This window comes from Corvus kubaryi, unplaced genomic scaffold, assembly GCF_017639235.1.
Source record: "Corvus kubaryi isolate FWS band 111438036 unplaced genomic scaffold, C.kubaryi_AGA036_p1.0 split1-131, whole genome shotgun sequence".
NCBI classification, from domain to species: Eukaryota; Metazoa; Chordata; class Aves; order Passeriformes; family Corvidae; genus Corvus; species Corvus kubaryi.
The window spans coordinates 30,042,135-30,054,718 of record NW_024582073.1 but is presented as its reverse complement, the minus strand read 5'-3'; the positions used below and the strand labels follow the sequence as shown (position 1 = coordinate 30,054,718).

The window sequence follows — 12,584 nt, the reverse complement described above, 5'->3', positions numbered from 1 at the left end:
GCAAGAAATTATTCTGGTCCCATGGTAACAGAGTGTTAAGAGCACAGAACTGTCTTTAAAGCGCTCTGGGCTCAGGGCTTTTTCTGTCTGTGGTACCTGAGGTTCTTGTTTGCCTCAAAACTCCTTTAGTGCTTTTTATTTAACGTTAGCCTTCCTTTATTTATATAAATCACCATTCAAATGGAAGCTGTTTCTGGCTGCAGGTTGAAGACAGTGATGTGAAACTGTCTGAAAAGGCACAAGAAGTATTGAAGGTAAAATGAAATATATTTTTAAACTTAAGAAGTTACACTTTGATGAAGCAGTATTTGAAAAACTTGAGCTCCTACCAAACCCTCCTTTATTTTCGTGTGTTACTTCTCTTCTACAAGACTTGCCTGTTCTGCCCTGCCTTTTTCAAACTTTGACATACAAAATAATATATTGTGTGTAAAAGTTTGAGGGTTCCTTTTATTTCAAAGAATCACAAAACCCAAGAGCAAAAAGAGTTCTAATAAAACCATGATTTCATGGAAGTCTCACTAAACATTACTCATGGAGCTCGTATGTTTCCAAAAGCCCCCAAAACTCGATGCAACTTTCTTTTAACTTAATTAGCATGCTAATGTCTAAAGGAAAACACTTTAAGCACTAGGGAAAAAAAAGAGTTTGGAATTTGGGAACACATTAGATCACATGAGTTTCACATTTGTGGTGTAATTTGTGGTTCCCAGGAATGTTCATTATAAGTAGATTTATTTTCATGTAATATACTTTTAGCTCAGTGGATTGACAAACTAAAAACAAAAAGCTCAGCCTTGTGGTTGTGACAATAACTTGTAACTTCATAGCTGCTGGCAAAACCAAAATGGGGGGAAGGCTTTTAAAAATTCTCCTCTTGCCTTGCTCTCTTTCCCTGGTCCTTCTCTATCCATGCGGGATAAAACTCTTTCAAAGTTCTGACAGATGCTGTTTGAAAATAAAGTATTTTCTCTTGGAGCAAAAGCAGGAGAAAATGTTCCTGCCTGGATTAGTCCTTGATCCAGTCTGTGATGTTGCTGTTGTTTTTTTCCTGTTTAGGAAGACAAATCTTTCCTGGGTACTTTACTCACTGGGGGTGATGGAGTGTATGTCTGTTCCAGCAATCCACAGGCCGTGCCTGCAGAAGGTGAGATGTAGTTGGTTTGGGTTTTTTTGCTTGGTTTTTTTTGTTTGGTCTTTTCTGTTTTAGTTTTTAAACAGAGAGAGAGAGACAGGATTTGGGATTCACACTCTGGTGAGCCAAACTATGCCATCATCTTAAGGTTTCAATTTGCCTTTACAAGTCTCTTGTGTTAAATTCCATGTCTGGTTGTTTTGTCCCCAACCTCTGCCTGAAACTCCTGGTCCTGGAAGGAGGGTTCCTGCTGAGCTGCAGGCTTTGGAGGCACATGGCACTCTTTCTTCCATGATGGTCACTGAGGCTTTGCAGACCTGGGAGGTGGCTTTTCTCCATAGCTCACCTTCAGAACATGCACAGACTGGCTCTTCCTGTCCTTGACAGATGAAGATGAGGTGCCAGATGTTTTCTGCCTTTTCTGCATCTATACGAATGTGGGGTTGGAAAGATTGGGCGTTGCAGAAGTGCCATGGGCTCCCAGCTCAGGGGGAGAAGGCAAATATTCCTATCAAAGCCTGCTCCTGGAGCTGATGCATTCCAGTTTTCTTCCATTGTCATTTTCTCTCAGGAATTCAGAGCTTGTCAGCACAGGTGCTCACTGTGTTACAGAAAAATGCCTGGTCTTGGTCCTTCTCAGATCCAACCCAGTTACAGCTTTTTGGCACAAGATCACTGGCAGCAGTCTTGGATTATTCCTCTTCTTTTGGTGCCTTTTGCTTCAAGAACTTAAATAACATGAATATCCCAGGAGTAAGACTGAAGGCAATTTAATGGCACTGTTGGATTTCCCTCTCTCCCTCGGGCCTTGAATCAATAGATACTTTTTAAGGCACAATACTTTTATATTCTGATGTACAGAGAAGGTGTTGCTGTCACAGTGCTGATGTGCAGCAGAAGGTAATGAATTATCTGACATTAAGTGCTTGGTGCTGACAGAGTTTAGAGGAGAACCTTTGGCTTTATTGTCTTTGCTCTGTGGTGTCGAGGATAAATAATGATGTGCAAGGCAATTAAACAGCAACCCTCCCATAAGGGAAGCTGCTTTTGCTCTAACTGATCAGATTTCAAAGAGAAGAGGTTAATGCGGACTGTGATATTCAGCTCTTTTGCAATGCAGTGCTGTGGGCACTTGTTCACTCAGTAAATAACTGGAGAATGCTGGATTTTTTTTGGGCTCTGTGTGCCCCAAAGGAGCAATTTACTTTTTCCTTTTTTTTCCCTTTTTTTGGGAGGTTTGTGGAGTTCAGTGTTTTGCTAACTCTTGGGCTGGAGAGTTACAAGTAGCTGGAGGAAGGGCCATTATGAAACACTGCAAGGAGGGTGAGATTTTCTTACGTGTCAGGTGTCTGTGAAGTTGATCTTGTTCACCAGTTTGTTGTGCTCAAATCTGGGCTCTGCTGAGGCTGCAGCCCTGTAGTCTGGCATTGTGAGGTGCAAAAGGTGAATGGAATCATGGAATAGTTTAAGGATCATCCCATCCCATCCCACTCCCTGCCATGGGATGATGCCAGGTTGCTCCAAGCCCCGTCCAGCCTGGCCTTGGACAATTCCAGGGATCCAGGGGCAGCCACAGCTTCTCTGGGCAGTCTCTGGCAGGGCCTCAGCACTCTCACAGCCAGAAAATCCTTCCCAGTATCTCATCTAACCCTGCTCTCCTTCAGCTTAAAGCCATTTTTATTAAAACAAAGCCTTAATACTGAACAATTTTTGAAGATTTTATTCCAAGTTGCCATTTCAAGAGTAAAGCATCTTTGTTTCTGTATTATTTCCTCCCAGCACTGTTTGTGCTACCTGTGCAGGCAGTTTTAGCTGGATATTTTCATTCCTTTGCTTTTTTTTTTTTTCTTACAGAAAATATTGAACCTTTCCCTTGACTCATAAACTTCCCGGTATGGAATGTGATCTTGCTTTTAGTGCCTGGTCCAGCACTGGTAGCAGAGGTCCAGCTCTCTGGGCATTTTCTTTCTTGTGCCTGTCAGAAATCAGCTCTTTGCTGATACCAGTTTCTATTCCACTTCAGTGGAATTTTCTTTTTCCATGGTATCACCCAGCCTTGCTGCTTCTCTTTTTTTCAGCTGCTTTCTTTCATGCAGGTTTGTTAAGAACCAAAATGTAAATGTTATAATGTTTAAGTGGACAAGTTAAACATTGTTGTAATGGTTAAATGGATCAGTTAAACACTGTTACATTTGAAATTTAAGTGTTAAGTTAAATATTAATTTAAAAGGTAAATTTTATGTTAATTTTTAAAAATTTAAACTAAATTTAGACAATGCTTAAGTTTTCCACTCAAACATTTTTATACTGTTCAGTTTGTTACAATGTTTACATTTTCAAGTATTTTGGATGCAATCTTTACTCAAGGTCTTGTATTGTCAATTTTGCATTTCTGGAAGTTTGAAATTTGACAGGATGGAATTTTTTTGCTTTTAAATTTAAAAAAGTGCCTCAGAATATTTATGGTAAGTGGTTTTGTGGGGTCAGAGGAAGTCAAATGCAGTCGTAGTCATGCTTCCTGCCCTTGGTTGTGCTCACTAAATACTGTCCCAAATCAAATTTACTCCTTGTTAAATACAACAAAACCCTGCAAGAACATAGATTTCTTCCTCAGGAAGAAGAGACAGTCATCATGAGAAGCTGAAATGTTGATTTATACCTCATAGAATCCTTTTTCCTTCAAATTCTAGGCAAATTGTATTTCTTTTCCGATGGCATTCTCTTCTTTGATCCCCACCACGGCAGCATTTCCATTTCCAAGAACCACATGAGTTCCATTTCTCTCTATGATGGGGTGAGTATTTTTTCTGTTCCTACTGTCATAAGTTTTTATCAATTTTTAACAATAATTCTGTTGAGTTCTGGTACAAAATTTAGATTTCAGCTTCCGTTTTAAGTGTCTGTACAACTGTAATAACTGATGCAAATCTCGGCACTTTTGGTGTTGATTAACTAAAATTAGTGAGTAAGGAGGAGAGAATTTTGTATTGGAAGTTAGCAATGTGGTGTTAATAGTGTGAAAACTGCTTTTTATTAAAAACATTCCTCAAACATCTCACAGTGAGAAGTGATGGATAGAGAACAGTCAAGGTATGGTGAAGTCCTAGGGTGTTTGGAGGGTGAAAATGCTGCCTTTATTAAAAATATATTGGAATCTATGACTTTGCCACCAGAGCAGTGTTCAGGCTCAGTGGGAATTGAAAGGTTAATGATGGCAGCTCAGCTCTCTCCTCCTCAAGGCAGAGACACTGAGTTAACCATCACTTCTTCAGGGTGGAAAAGAGATTATTTGTGTTGGTTACTGTTTCCTAAACACTGGAAAAAAAAAATCAGTTTCCTTTAGTTTCCCTTTTGTTCAGGTACAGTATTCCCCATTTGTTCAGTGGCCTCCTGCAACATTGTGCTGGGTGATTTCATCACACAATACAGGAAACCAGGAAAATACAATAAAAATGTGTGATTCAATTGAGATGAAAACACAGCAGCTCAGAGACTCTTACCTTAGCTGCCTTTTCTTGGACATCATATTGATTGCCCCTTGGTAGTTTAAGAAGCTATTTTAACACTGACCTTCCTTTTATTGTTTGAGTCAAGACACTCACTTTCATAGAAGTTGCTATTTTTGGGACCTGGCCATCATTCTTGAACTGATGCCAGATTTTTGTGTGAAGCTAAGCCTTGACAGGGAGTGTATTATTGTTCTACTGACTTGGCAGAATACAAGGGTGGAGGGTTTGAACTGTTAAGAAGTGACAGGAGAGAAGCAGGGTAATTGTTGGTTGCTCTTTGCAAAAGTTATTGCAGCAATATGGATGGAAAAGAAAAAGGGTAATTTAATGCTCAGATTAAAATAAAAGATACCAAGCCTCGAAGTGATGTGCAGTGTTCAGCAGCTTTTTCACGATGCCTGTGAGGTGGTATTCTTTTTCACTTGAAAATATTTACACTTTTGCTCTAGCACGTGGTGCAGACTCCTGTGCTGTGAGGAACTGAGCTGCTCCTGAGCTCCTGAAGTCCCTGGGGCTCATGGACGTGGAGGGCAGGGGAGATTCTGGCCATTCATCAAGTGAACAAATACTACCAAGCAATATTTAGATTTCACAATGACATTAACATCTTGTAAAACTTGGGAGCTGGCTCCTTTCAACTTCGTGTCTGTGGGGATTATTGCTGCTGCTTTTCAGCTTTTTTAAATTTGTGGAGCCCAAAATGTTTTCCAGGAGCAGATTTGTTGGATGCTTCTCATGCTGACTGCAGCATGGATGAGTTGGCCTTGGAGTCACTTCTCAGGAAATCTCTGAGCCATCCTGCAGAATCCAGGATCTGTGGGTTCTGTTCCAAAAGCCATTTTCTCTTAAAAGAAATTGTTCTGTCTTAGGAGAATATTTTGTATGTTCTTCAGTAACCTCAGTGACTTTGAGAGGATTATTTTTATAATTAATCCCTCAGTCAGCAAAGCAGAGGGATTCTGTTTGCAAATGTCTCAGAGTTGATCCCAATTCTTATGTAACAGTTCCCCAACTTGAGCTTTTTCTTCTCAAGAATGAGTACAGTGAGTTCTTTGCCCATTTCTATTGAAAGTGAAGTGGATGCCACTAAAATTCTGATTTGAGCCCTAAATAATTGAATTCTGATTTCCCAGAAATGTTTCATGCTTCTGAATTGTTCTGATTTTGCCAAACTTGGGTATGAAAAGAGTTACAAGTCAAAGCTGGAACATAAAGCACTTCAGAGTCCTTCAGAGATGCACATAAACGCCTGATAATCCAGAATCATGGAATGGTTTGGGTTGGAAAGGACCTTAAAACTCATCTTGTTCCACCCCCAGCCATGTGCAGGGGCAGCTTTCACTCTCCCAGGTTGCACCAAGCCCCATCCAGCCCTGCCTTGGACCCTTCCAAGGATGGGGCATTTCCCACCATTCTGGGAAAAAACCCAAACCAAATTAAAAAACAACCCAATGAAAACAAATCGGTGTTTGCTTAGAATGAAAATTGGACAGCCTGAGTTCAGTGCTCCTGAGGGAAACACAACCTGAGGGCTTCAGCCTCCTGTTGGTAAAGACAATTCAGGTGAAAAAGAAAGAAATTTGTTAGAATTTGTGCTCAGGAAAGAATCTGAGAGAAACGGGACACTTTCAACATGCATGGGACCTGCATTTTAAATTACAGGCCTAAGACTCGTGTCTTGTTTCAGAACAGTTCCTTTCAGGTCAGAAACCCCAGAGCATGGTACAGAGAGTTTTGCAAGAGCACCTTGCCATCCTTGTCACCTTTTTAGCTGGCATTTAATTCATTTTTCATGTTGTGTCTGTGTTGGAGATGTGGGTGTAGATGAAGAGTTTGTTGTTTGAAGCAGTAGCAGAGGAAGGGTCTAGATTTTGGTGGGAACAAGGGAAGATATTAAAATGCAAGCTTTTGTTTTCAGGACAAAACGTAGGTGCTTAGATCAATCTCAGATCCTTTATTTTAAGCTTGTGGTATCTCCAGTAGCTGCAGAGTAGAAACTGAGGGGTGCTCCACTCCTCCTGCTCCACCCCTGTGCCTTGCAAAGTAGAAAATGTTAATTACAACTTGTCCTGTTTCTTGCTTTTCCAGGATTCCAACAGTGTTGTTGCCGCACTCTTCATAGACTTCAAAAGTTCCCTGCTTCCTCATCTACCTGTTGAATTCCATACCCAGAACAATTTCCTGATGATTGCACTTTTCCCCAAAAGAAAGATTTATAAAGCTTTTTATTCACAGGTAAAGTAAAAAAAAAAAGTTTGGTCGGGAAAAACCACATAATTGCTCTGTGTGTTGAAAGATGTGTGAGAAACTTGAATTTCTGTATGAATTTCCAGTGATGGTGGTGCTTGTTGAGTTTAATGCTCCCCATGTGCTTTCACTTTGCCTTCTGAAGGCAGCGAGGGCTCTAAAAGCTCCTTTTCTGAGCTGCATTTCATTGTAGCCGTGGTGTGTAATTGGCTACAGGGATTGTACAGAGTGGCAGAGGTTCCATTGTGTGTTTTTGTGGTCAGACACATTTGGATCGTGATCCTTAGGGAAGTGGAGTTAAAGTTTTTAAGTATCCCATATGGCATTGTATTATTCCCTAAGTAGATTGGCTTCGTGCATTGTGCTCCAGAGGCTTTTAATAAAGCAAACTTTATAACAATAGTGCTTTTGAGGAAATGAGCCTGGAGATTTTAGGACTTCACAAGGGTTTTAGGATGTGCTCATCACACTGGGTTGGAAAAGACCACCTAGCTCAGTGAGTAGTCCCCAATGGCTGTATTAATGGTACCATAAAATGCCTCCTCCTTTTATCTTAAGTGTTTAAATTCCTCCCACTGTTCCACTCTGTGAATGGTTGGGAATCTGTTGTTTGTTTGTATTTGAATTTTCAGCCTATTTTATTAATTCTACTTTTATATCTGTTTTATTTTTCTTTTCTCTACCAGAACACATCCTTGAGATACTCACAAATGTCAGACCTGTTCTTTCTGCTTTATTTGGCCTAATAAAAGAAAACCAGATCCTTTTTCATCTATGCCTATAAAAAGTTCTTTTTTCTTCTGATAGTTGCAATGCTTTTCTTTTGATCTGGTTTTTGGCTGTAGATATCCAAGTATCTGAGATGAGGGTATTTGTTTCCTCTGCTGCTTTTTCTCAGGGCTATTTATTCCTGTCCTCCTTTGATTTAATTTTTTTTTTTTGCTGAACAGTTCCACACTGAGGTTCAGTTAGGGCAGTTTAAGTTTCTCATCTGGCACCACACCAGTTGCTTTGCTCCAGTAGATAAAACAAATCTTTTGACTTCAGGATGTTCTCTCATGAACAAAACTCTTCAGCAAATTGAGTGTATGTGGTTGTGTAAGCCATGGAAATATATTACTGTGTTTTGTCAGTGTTTACCTTCAGGTATTTATTGATTCCCTCCAGAGTTCTTTCTAAAAGTCTGTGTGCCTCACAGGTTACAAAGATTCACTAAAATTTAGGTGCTACTTCTACTCTTCTAAATTATCTGACTTGATACCTCGCTCACTGCACCTATGCTTTGATTATTCCAAGCCTCCTGGAAATAGGGAATGGCAGCTGCCCTCTTACCCAGACCTGGGTTTAGTAAAAACTGAGATGTTGATCCCACAGAGCTGAAATCTGGTGTGCAGACCCTGTGAGGATGGGGTGATGCCTTCCACATCTTCACTCTTAACGGGTACAGGAGGAGGATTTGTTTAGGCTTTGGGATGTGTTGATTTGTCTCTTTTTTTTTTTCTTCAATGCCATAGCAGCTCTTTTTCAAACTTTCATTAAGTTGTACAAAAAGGATGTATTTCCACTTCTTAGCCTGACCTATGTTTTCACTTTATTCCCAACCCTTTGACTCCTACAGAACACAATTTCCCCTTGACCATTCCTTTTTTCCATCCCTTCCAGGCATTTCTTTGAGTCCTTTCTGTGTGTTTTGAAGTGGTTATTTCTTCAGTTGTGTGGATCCTTTTGCATGAGCAATATTGCCTTTGTTAATATCAAAAATATATTTTATTTTGATGGTTTTTATCTCCTACCCTTGTGTTTTGGATGCTGAGTTTTTAATGGAAAGCAGTCGTGTCCCCCCCAGTTGTTTTGTCTTGCAGACAGTTATTGTGAGAAACAACAATGGCTGTTGCCTTTACTTCTGAAAAGAAGGGAAATACCAAACACTGACAGGACTTTGTGATTCATCTGAATCTGATTTCTAGGTTCACAGTGCCATTCAGATTAATGTGTCTTGGCTGGAGCAATAGGATGTGAGCCAAAACATTCCCTAGAGAAATGAAGGGTTTCCTTTTCTTTTGGGAAGGAGTAGAGTTTTTCTTAAATTTTGAGTAATGATTGCTGCAATCTCACCTCATGAAAATTACAGTAGTGCTTCAAAGAGACTTGGATTAATTCAGTTCCTGCTGTAGGGCACTTGGGCTATAAACACCTACATTTTTATCAGGGAAAACAAGGCCATTTCAGTAAATTCCTAAAGCAGTTCCAGTCTAGCCAAAGAAAAGGTTACAAAATCTGATCTGTGGATTGAATTCTTAAATAGTTTGGGTTGGAAGAGACCTAAAGGCACATCTCATTCCAACCCCCTGCCATGGGCAGGGAACCTTCCACTACCCCAGGTTGCTCCAAGCCCCATCCAGTGGCTGGACACTTCCCAGGGATAGGGCAGCCACAGCTTCTCTTGCAGCAAACCCAGTGTTGTGCAATATTTAATGGCTTGTGAAAATGTGTCTATTTTTTAGGTGAGCAAAACCAATTCCTAAACAAATCCGAAGCAAATTTGGGAAAACAATGACACTCATGCACAGATCTGGTTTATTCCAGGTTTTCTCTTCATGGCAAAACCAGACAAACTCAGGATTATCTTTAAGGGTTGTCCAGGAGGAATTCCTGTCTGAGGAACAGAAGAGGCTGTAAGTTCCTGCCAGTGCAGTGCTGTAATCACAAAAATGCTGTTATTTATTGTTTTTGATAATAATTAATAAGGAATTGTTGCATTCTTAGTGCGACAGTCACTTTATTTCTATTTTTTTTGGTACCATTTATTATGGTTTAAAGAAGATAAATTTTCAGGTTTCTCCTTTAACTAATTAATGATTTTCCTTCTTTTAGGCATTCCAGTGTTCAGAAGCTCTTCAATGCCTTGTCTTTTTCTTCTGGGGAAAGATGCAGGGAGCTGAAACTGTCTGCTGCCATTCCAGAATTGGAGAGGTGAGGAATTACTTTTGTGCTCAAGGGATCCATTCTGTAAAAATGATAGAAAAATATTTTGGTAGATGTGATAACCATCTAAAAATTGTTTATTAAATTGTTCTGTCTTTACACTAGGATGTTTTTATTCTGAGATGAATTATTTCCTCTCTAGCTTGACTTTTAATACTCGTTTTAGTAATTTCCCAGCTATTTATATGAATGAAATCTTTTGCTGTCAATTGTAAGGAAATAAACTTTTTATTTTTGGAAGGTTTGTGCAGCACTTCACGGTCAGCAGCGTCAGTACCAAGCCAGTGATGAGAGCACATCTTCCTGTCCTTCTGCAACAGTCAGAAACCATTCCTGATAGCAAAGCAGAAGGTGATAAGGTAAGGAAACAACTCCACAATAATTCCTAGCCCTCATATATAATATTTAGAAGACTCTGTCAGTAGTTCTGTTGTAGTGTAATGAAATTACACTAAATAAAACGGATCATGTTCAGCCATGCTCTGCCTCCTCCTCCACTACCACCAGTTTCTTGCCTTGTTTTCCTGGTTATATACTTAATTCTTTTCCATTTAAACAATATTTTGGAAGTGCAAATGGCCTTTCAGCCTGATGGAATAGAGGCAGAAAATTAGGTGTAGGTCTTTAAGTGAACTGTTTTCTCTAATGTCCAGAGAGACTTAGCCCTAAAGCAGCAGCTTGTTTTTCTGAATTGCTGAATAATTTAACTGAATTGTTCTCTGGAACATAAAAGTCCTTTAAATAGCATAGAGGTAGCACATGATATTTAACATTTGCTGATATTATCTGTACAACACTCCTTTCTCTATAGGGGCAATAACAATTGTCCAACTTAAGGCGTGCTTTAAATAGCATTTTCAGAGAAAATATTTCCTTGGAGCTTCCCAGCATTTGAAATCTGCTGAAAACAAAGCCAAAGCAGCAGGAATATAATCTTTCTCTTGGAATATTGCTGGGGTCTGGTTCAGAGACCATACTGACAATTAATAAGCTCTTACGAACGTTTTTAAATCTGATTTTAAGGTTGGTTTAAAGGAAAGGAAAATCTATATGAATCATAGAAAACAGCCTTTTTGATGTCTGCACCACTGTTTCTGTGGTTATTTTGTGTTTAGACTTCCCTTTTCCCCTGTTCCTTGTGTTGCAGGTGATCATCACCATCATCACTGGGCTTCCAGGATGCCGTTCCAGCGACCTGTGTGCTTTCCTTGTCGCTTTCACCAAGGAGCACGGGAGGTTGGTGCAGCTCTGCTTACACTGATCACCAAAAAACAGCTTGGCATGAAGGAAAAAAAAATTATCACTGTTTCATTTGGTGTTTTTTTAAACCTAATTTCAGACTGCCAGGTAGATTTGCCCTTGAATTTATACATTTAGACAGAAAAACAGCACCAGGAGATTTCTTTGTTGTCATTCCATGTGGCGAAGAGCTTCCATTTATTGACTTGTAGTGATTCTAAAATGCATTTTTCTTATGAGAAAACACTGTACTAACAGTCCTTGCCACAGCATTGTTTTTGATTTAGCCTGATTTCTATTCAGCAGGAGCAGGAGGTACATTCAGGACATCTGTTGTGTGGCAAAAAGATAAATCTGTTGGAGGAATTTGCCACTCTGTGTGGTGATAGAGCTTCTGAAAAATAATAAAATAAACTTAGCCTTTTAATTCTTAAAGCCAAACACCTTAGCATTTAATCTTAGCCATGTTCTGCACTGTTTTTTTACTTTTAACTCAATGTCTTGATTTTATCAAGTTGATTCAGAACAGTTTTGTGGTTCTGTTATAGGGCAAACACGTAAGGTGACTTTTGAAGGTTGTGTAATAACACATCTCCTCTTGTTTTCCTGCAAATGTCATTGTTACTTTCCATTTTTGCAGTGAAATATTTTCATGCCCAGAGTCTTGAATTGGATTTGTCTAATTTCTGTTTACTGCATCACTGCCAGTGATCAGAATTACTCATACAATGTACAGCTCTGAAAAAGCTGCTGGACATTGTTTTACTGAAGAACAACAAAAAACATTCACAAACCCCTTTGGCAGTCGTGTAAAGAATGTGCTTATGCTGGAAATGATAGAAAGCTGAGTAAATTCCCCTTTCCCACGTGGTCAAGTGCAACGAGATCATGATGAGAGATGTGAAATCTTTGGGCTGTCAAACTTCATTTTGGTCTGTTGGTTCAAAATAGGAAGAAGACAGAAGTGTTCTGTCACAGCACATGAACTCCTTTCCTCGTTGTCTGTGGTTTAGGTGGATGGTTTATCGGCAGACCATGGACAGCCCCGAGTGTTTCAGTGCCTCCCACTTCCAGCGTTACCTGGCCGGGCTCCTGGAGGCCCAGCAGAACCTCGGGGTCCGTCAGGCTGCGTATGCTGGGAAGAGCAAGAGGCTCCTGGTGGTCCTGCAAGGGTAAAGGCTTGAAACTCTGAGAACTGTTGTGTAGAATAAGGGAATTCTGGTTTACATATGGACCAAACTCAGCTTTTCTGTACCTGTTGATTTTGTTGCTCCTTTGCAAAAAAAGGCGTCCGTAGCCTTCCTTGCATGTTGTGGAAGCAATGTGGCCTCACAGCCCAGAACCCTCCTGTGCTGGGCTGATCCCCCAGCGTGGGCAGCAGGGGAGGGGGGATTCTGATTCTGGTGAGACCCCAGCTGCAGAGCTGCCTCCTCCAGCTCTTGGATCCCAACAGCAGAAGCATGTGGAGC

The 12,584-nt window shown here is 40.1% G+C and overlaps 1 protein-coding gene across 2 annotated transcripts in view; it reads left to right on the top strand.

Moving 5' to 3' along the window:
* DNAAF9 (dynein axonemal assembly factor 9) overlaps positions 1 to 12,584 on the top strand; it is a 67,408-nt gene that overhangs the window by 34,205 nt on the left and 20,619 nt on the right. For both annotated transcript variants that reach the window (XM_042053758.1, XM_042053759.1), the window contains 9 exons: positions 204 to 254; positions 1,060 to 1,147; positions 3,826 to 3,929; positions 6,733 to 6,879; positions 9,478 to 9,566; positions 9,766 to 9,864; positions 10,118 to 10,235; positions 11,024 to 11,112; positions 12,129 to 12,287. In XM_042053758.1, coding sequence (XP_041909692.1) covers positions 204 to 254; positions 1,060 to 1,147; positions 3,826 to 3,929; positions 6,733 to 6,879; positions 9,478 to 9,566; positions 9,766 to 9,864; positions 10,118 to 10,235; positions 11,024 to 11,112; positions 12,129 to 12,287 — 944 coding nt within the window. The remainder of the gene's footprint in view (positions 1 to 203; positions 255 to 1,059; positions 1,148 to 3,825; positions 3,930 to 6,732; positions 6,880 to 9,477; positions 9,567 to 9,765; positions 9,865 to 10,117; positions 10,236 to 11,023; positions 11,113 to 12,128; positions 12,288 to 12,584) is intronic.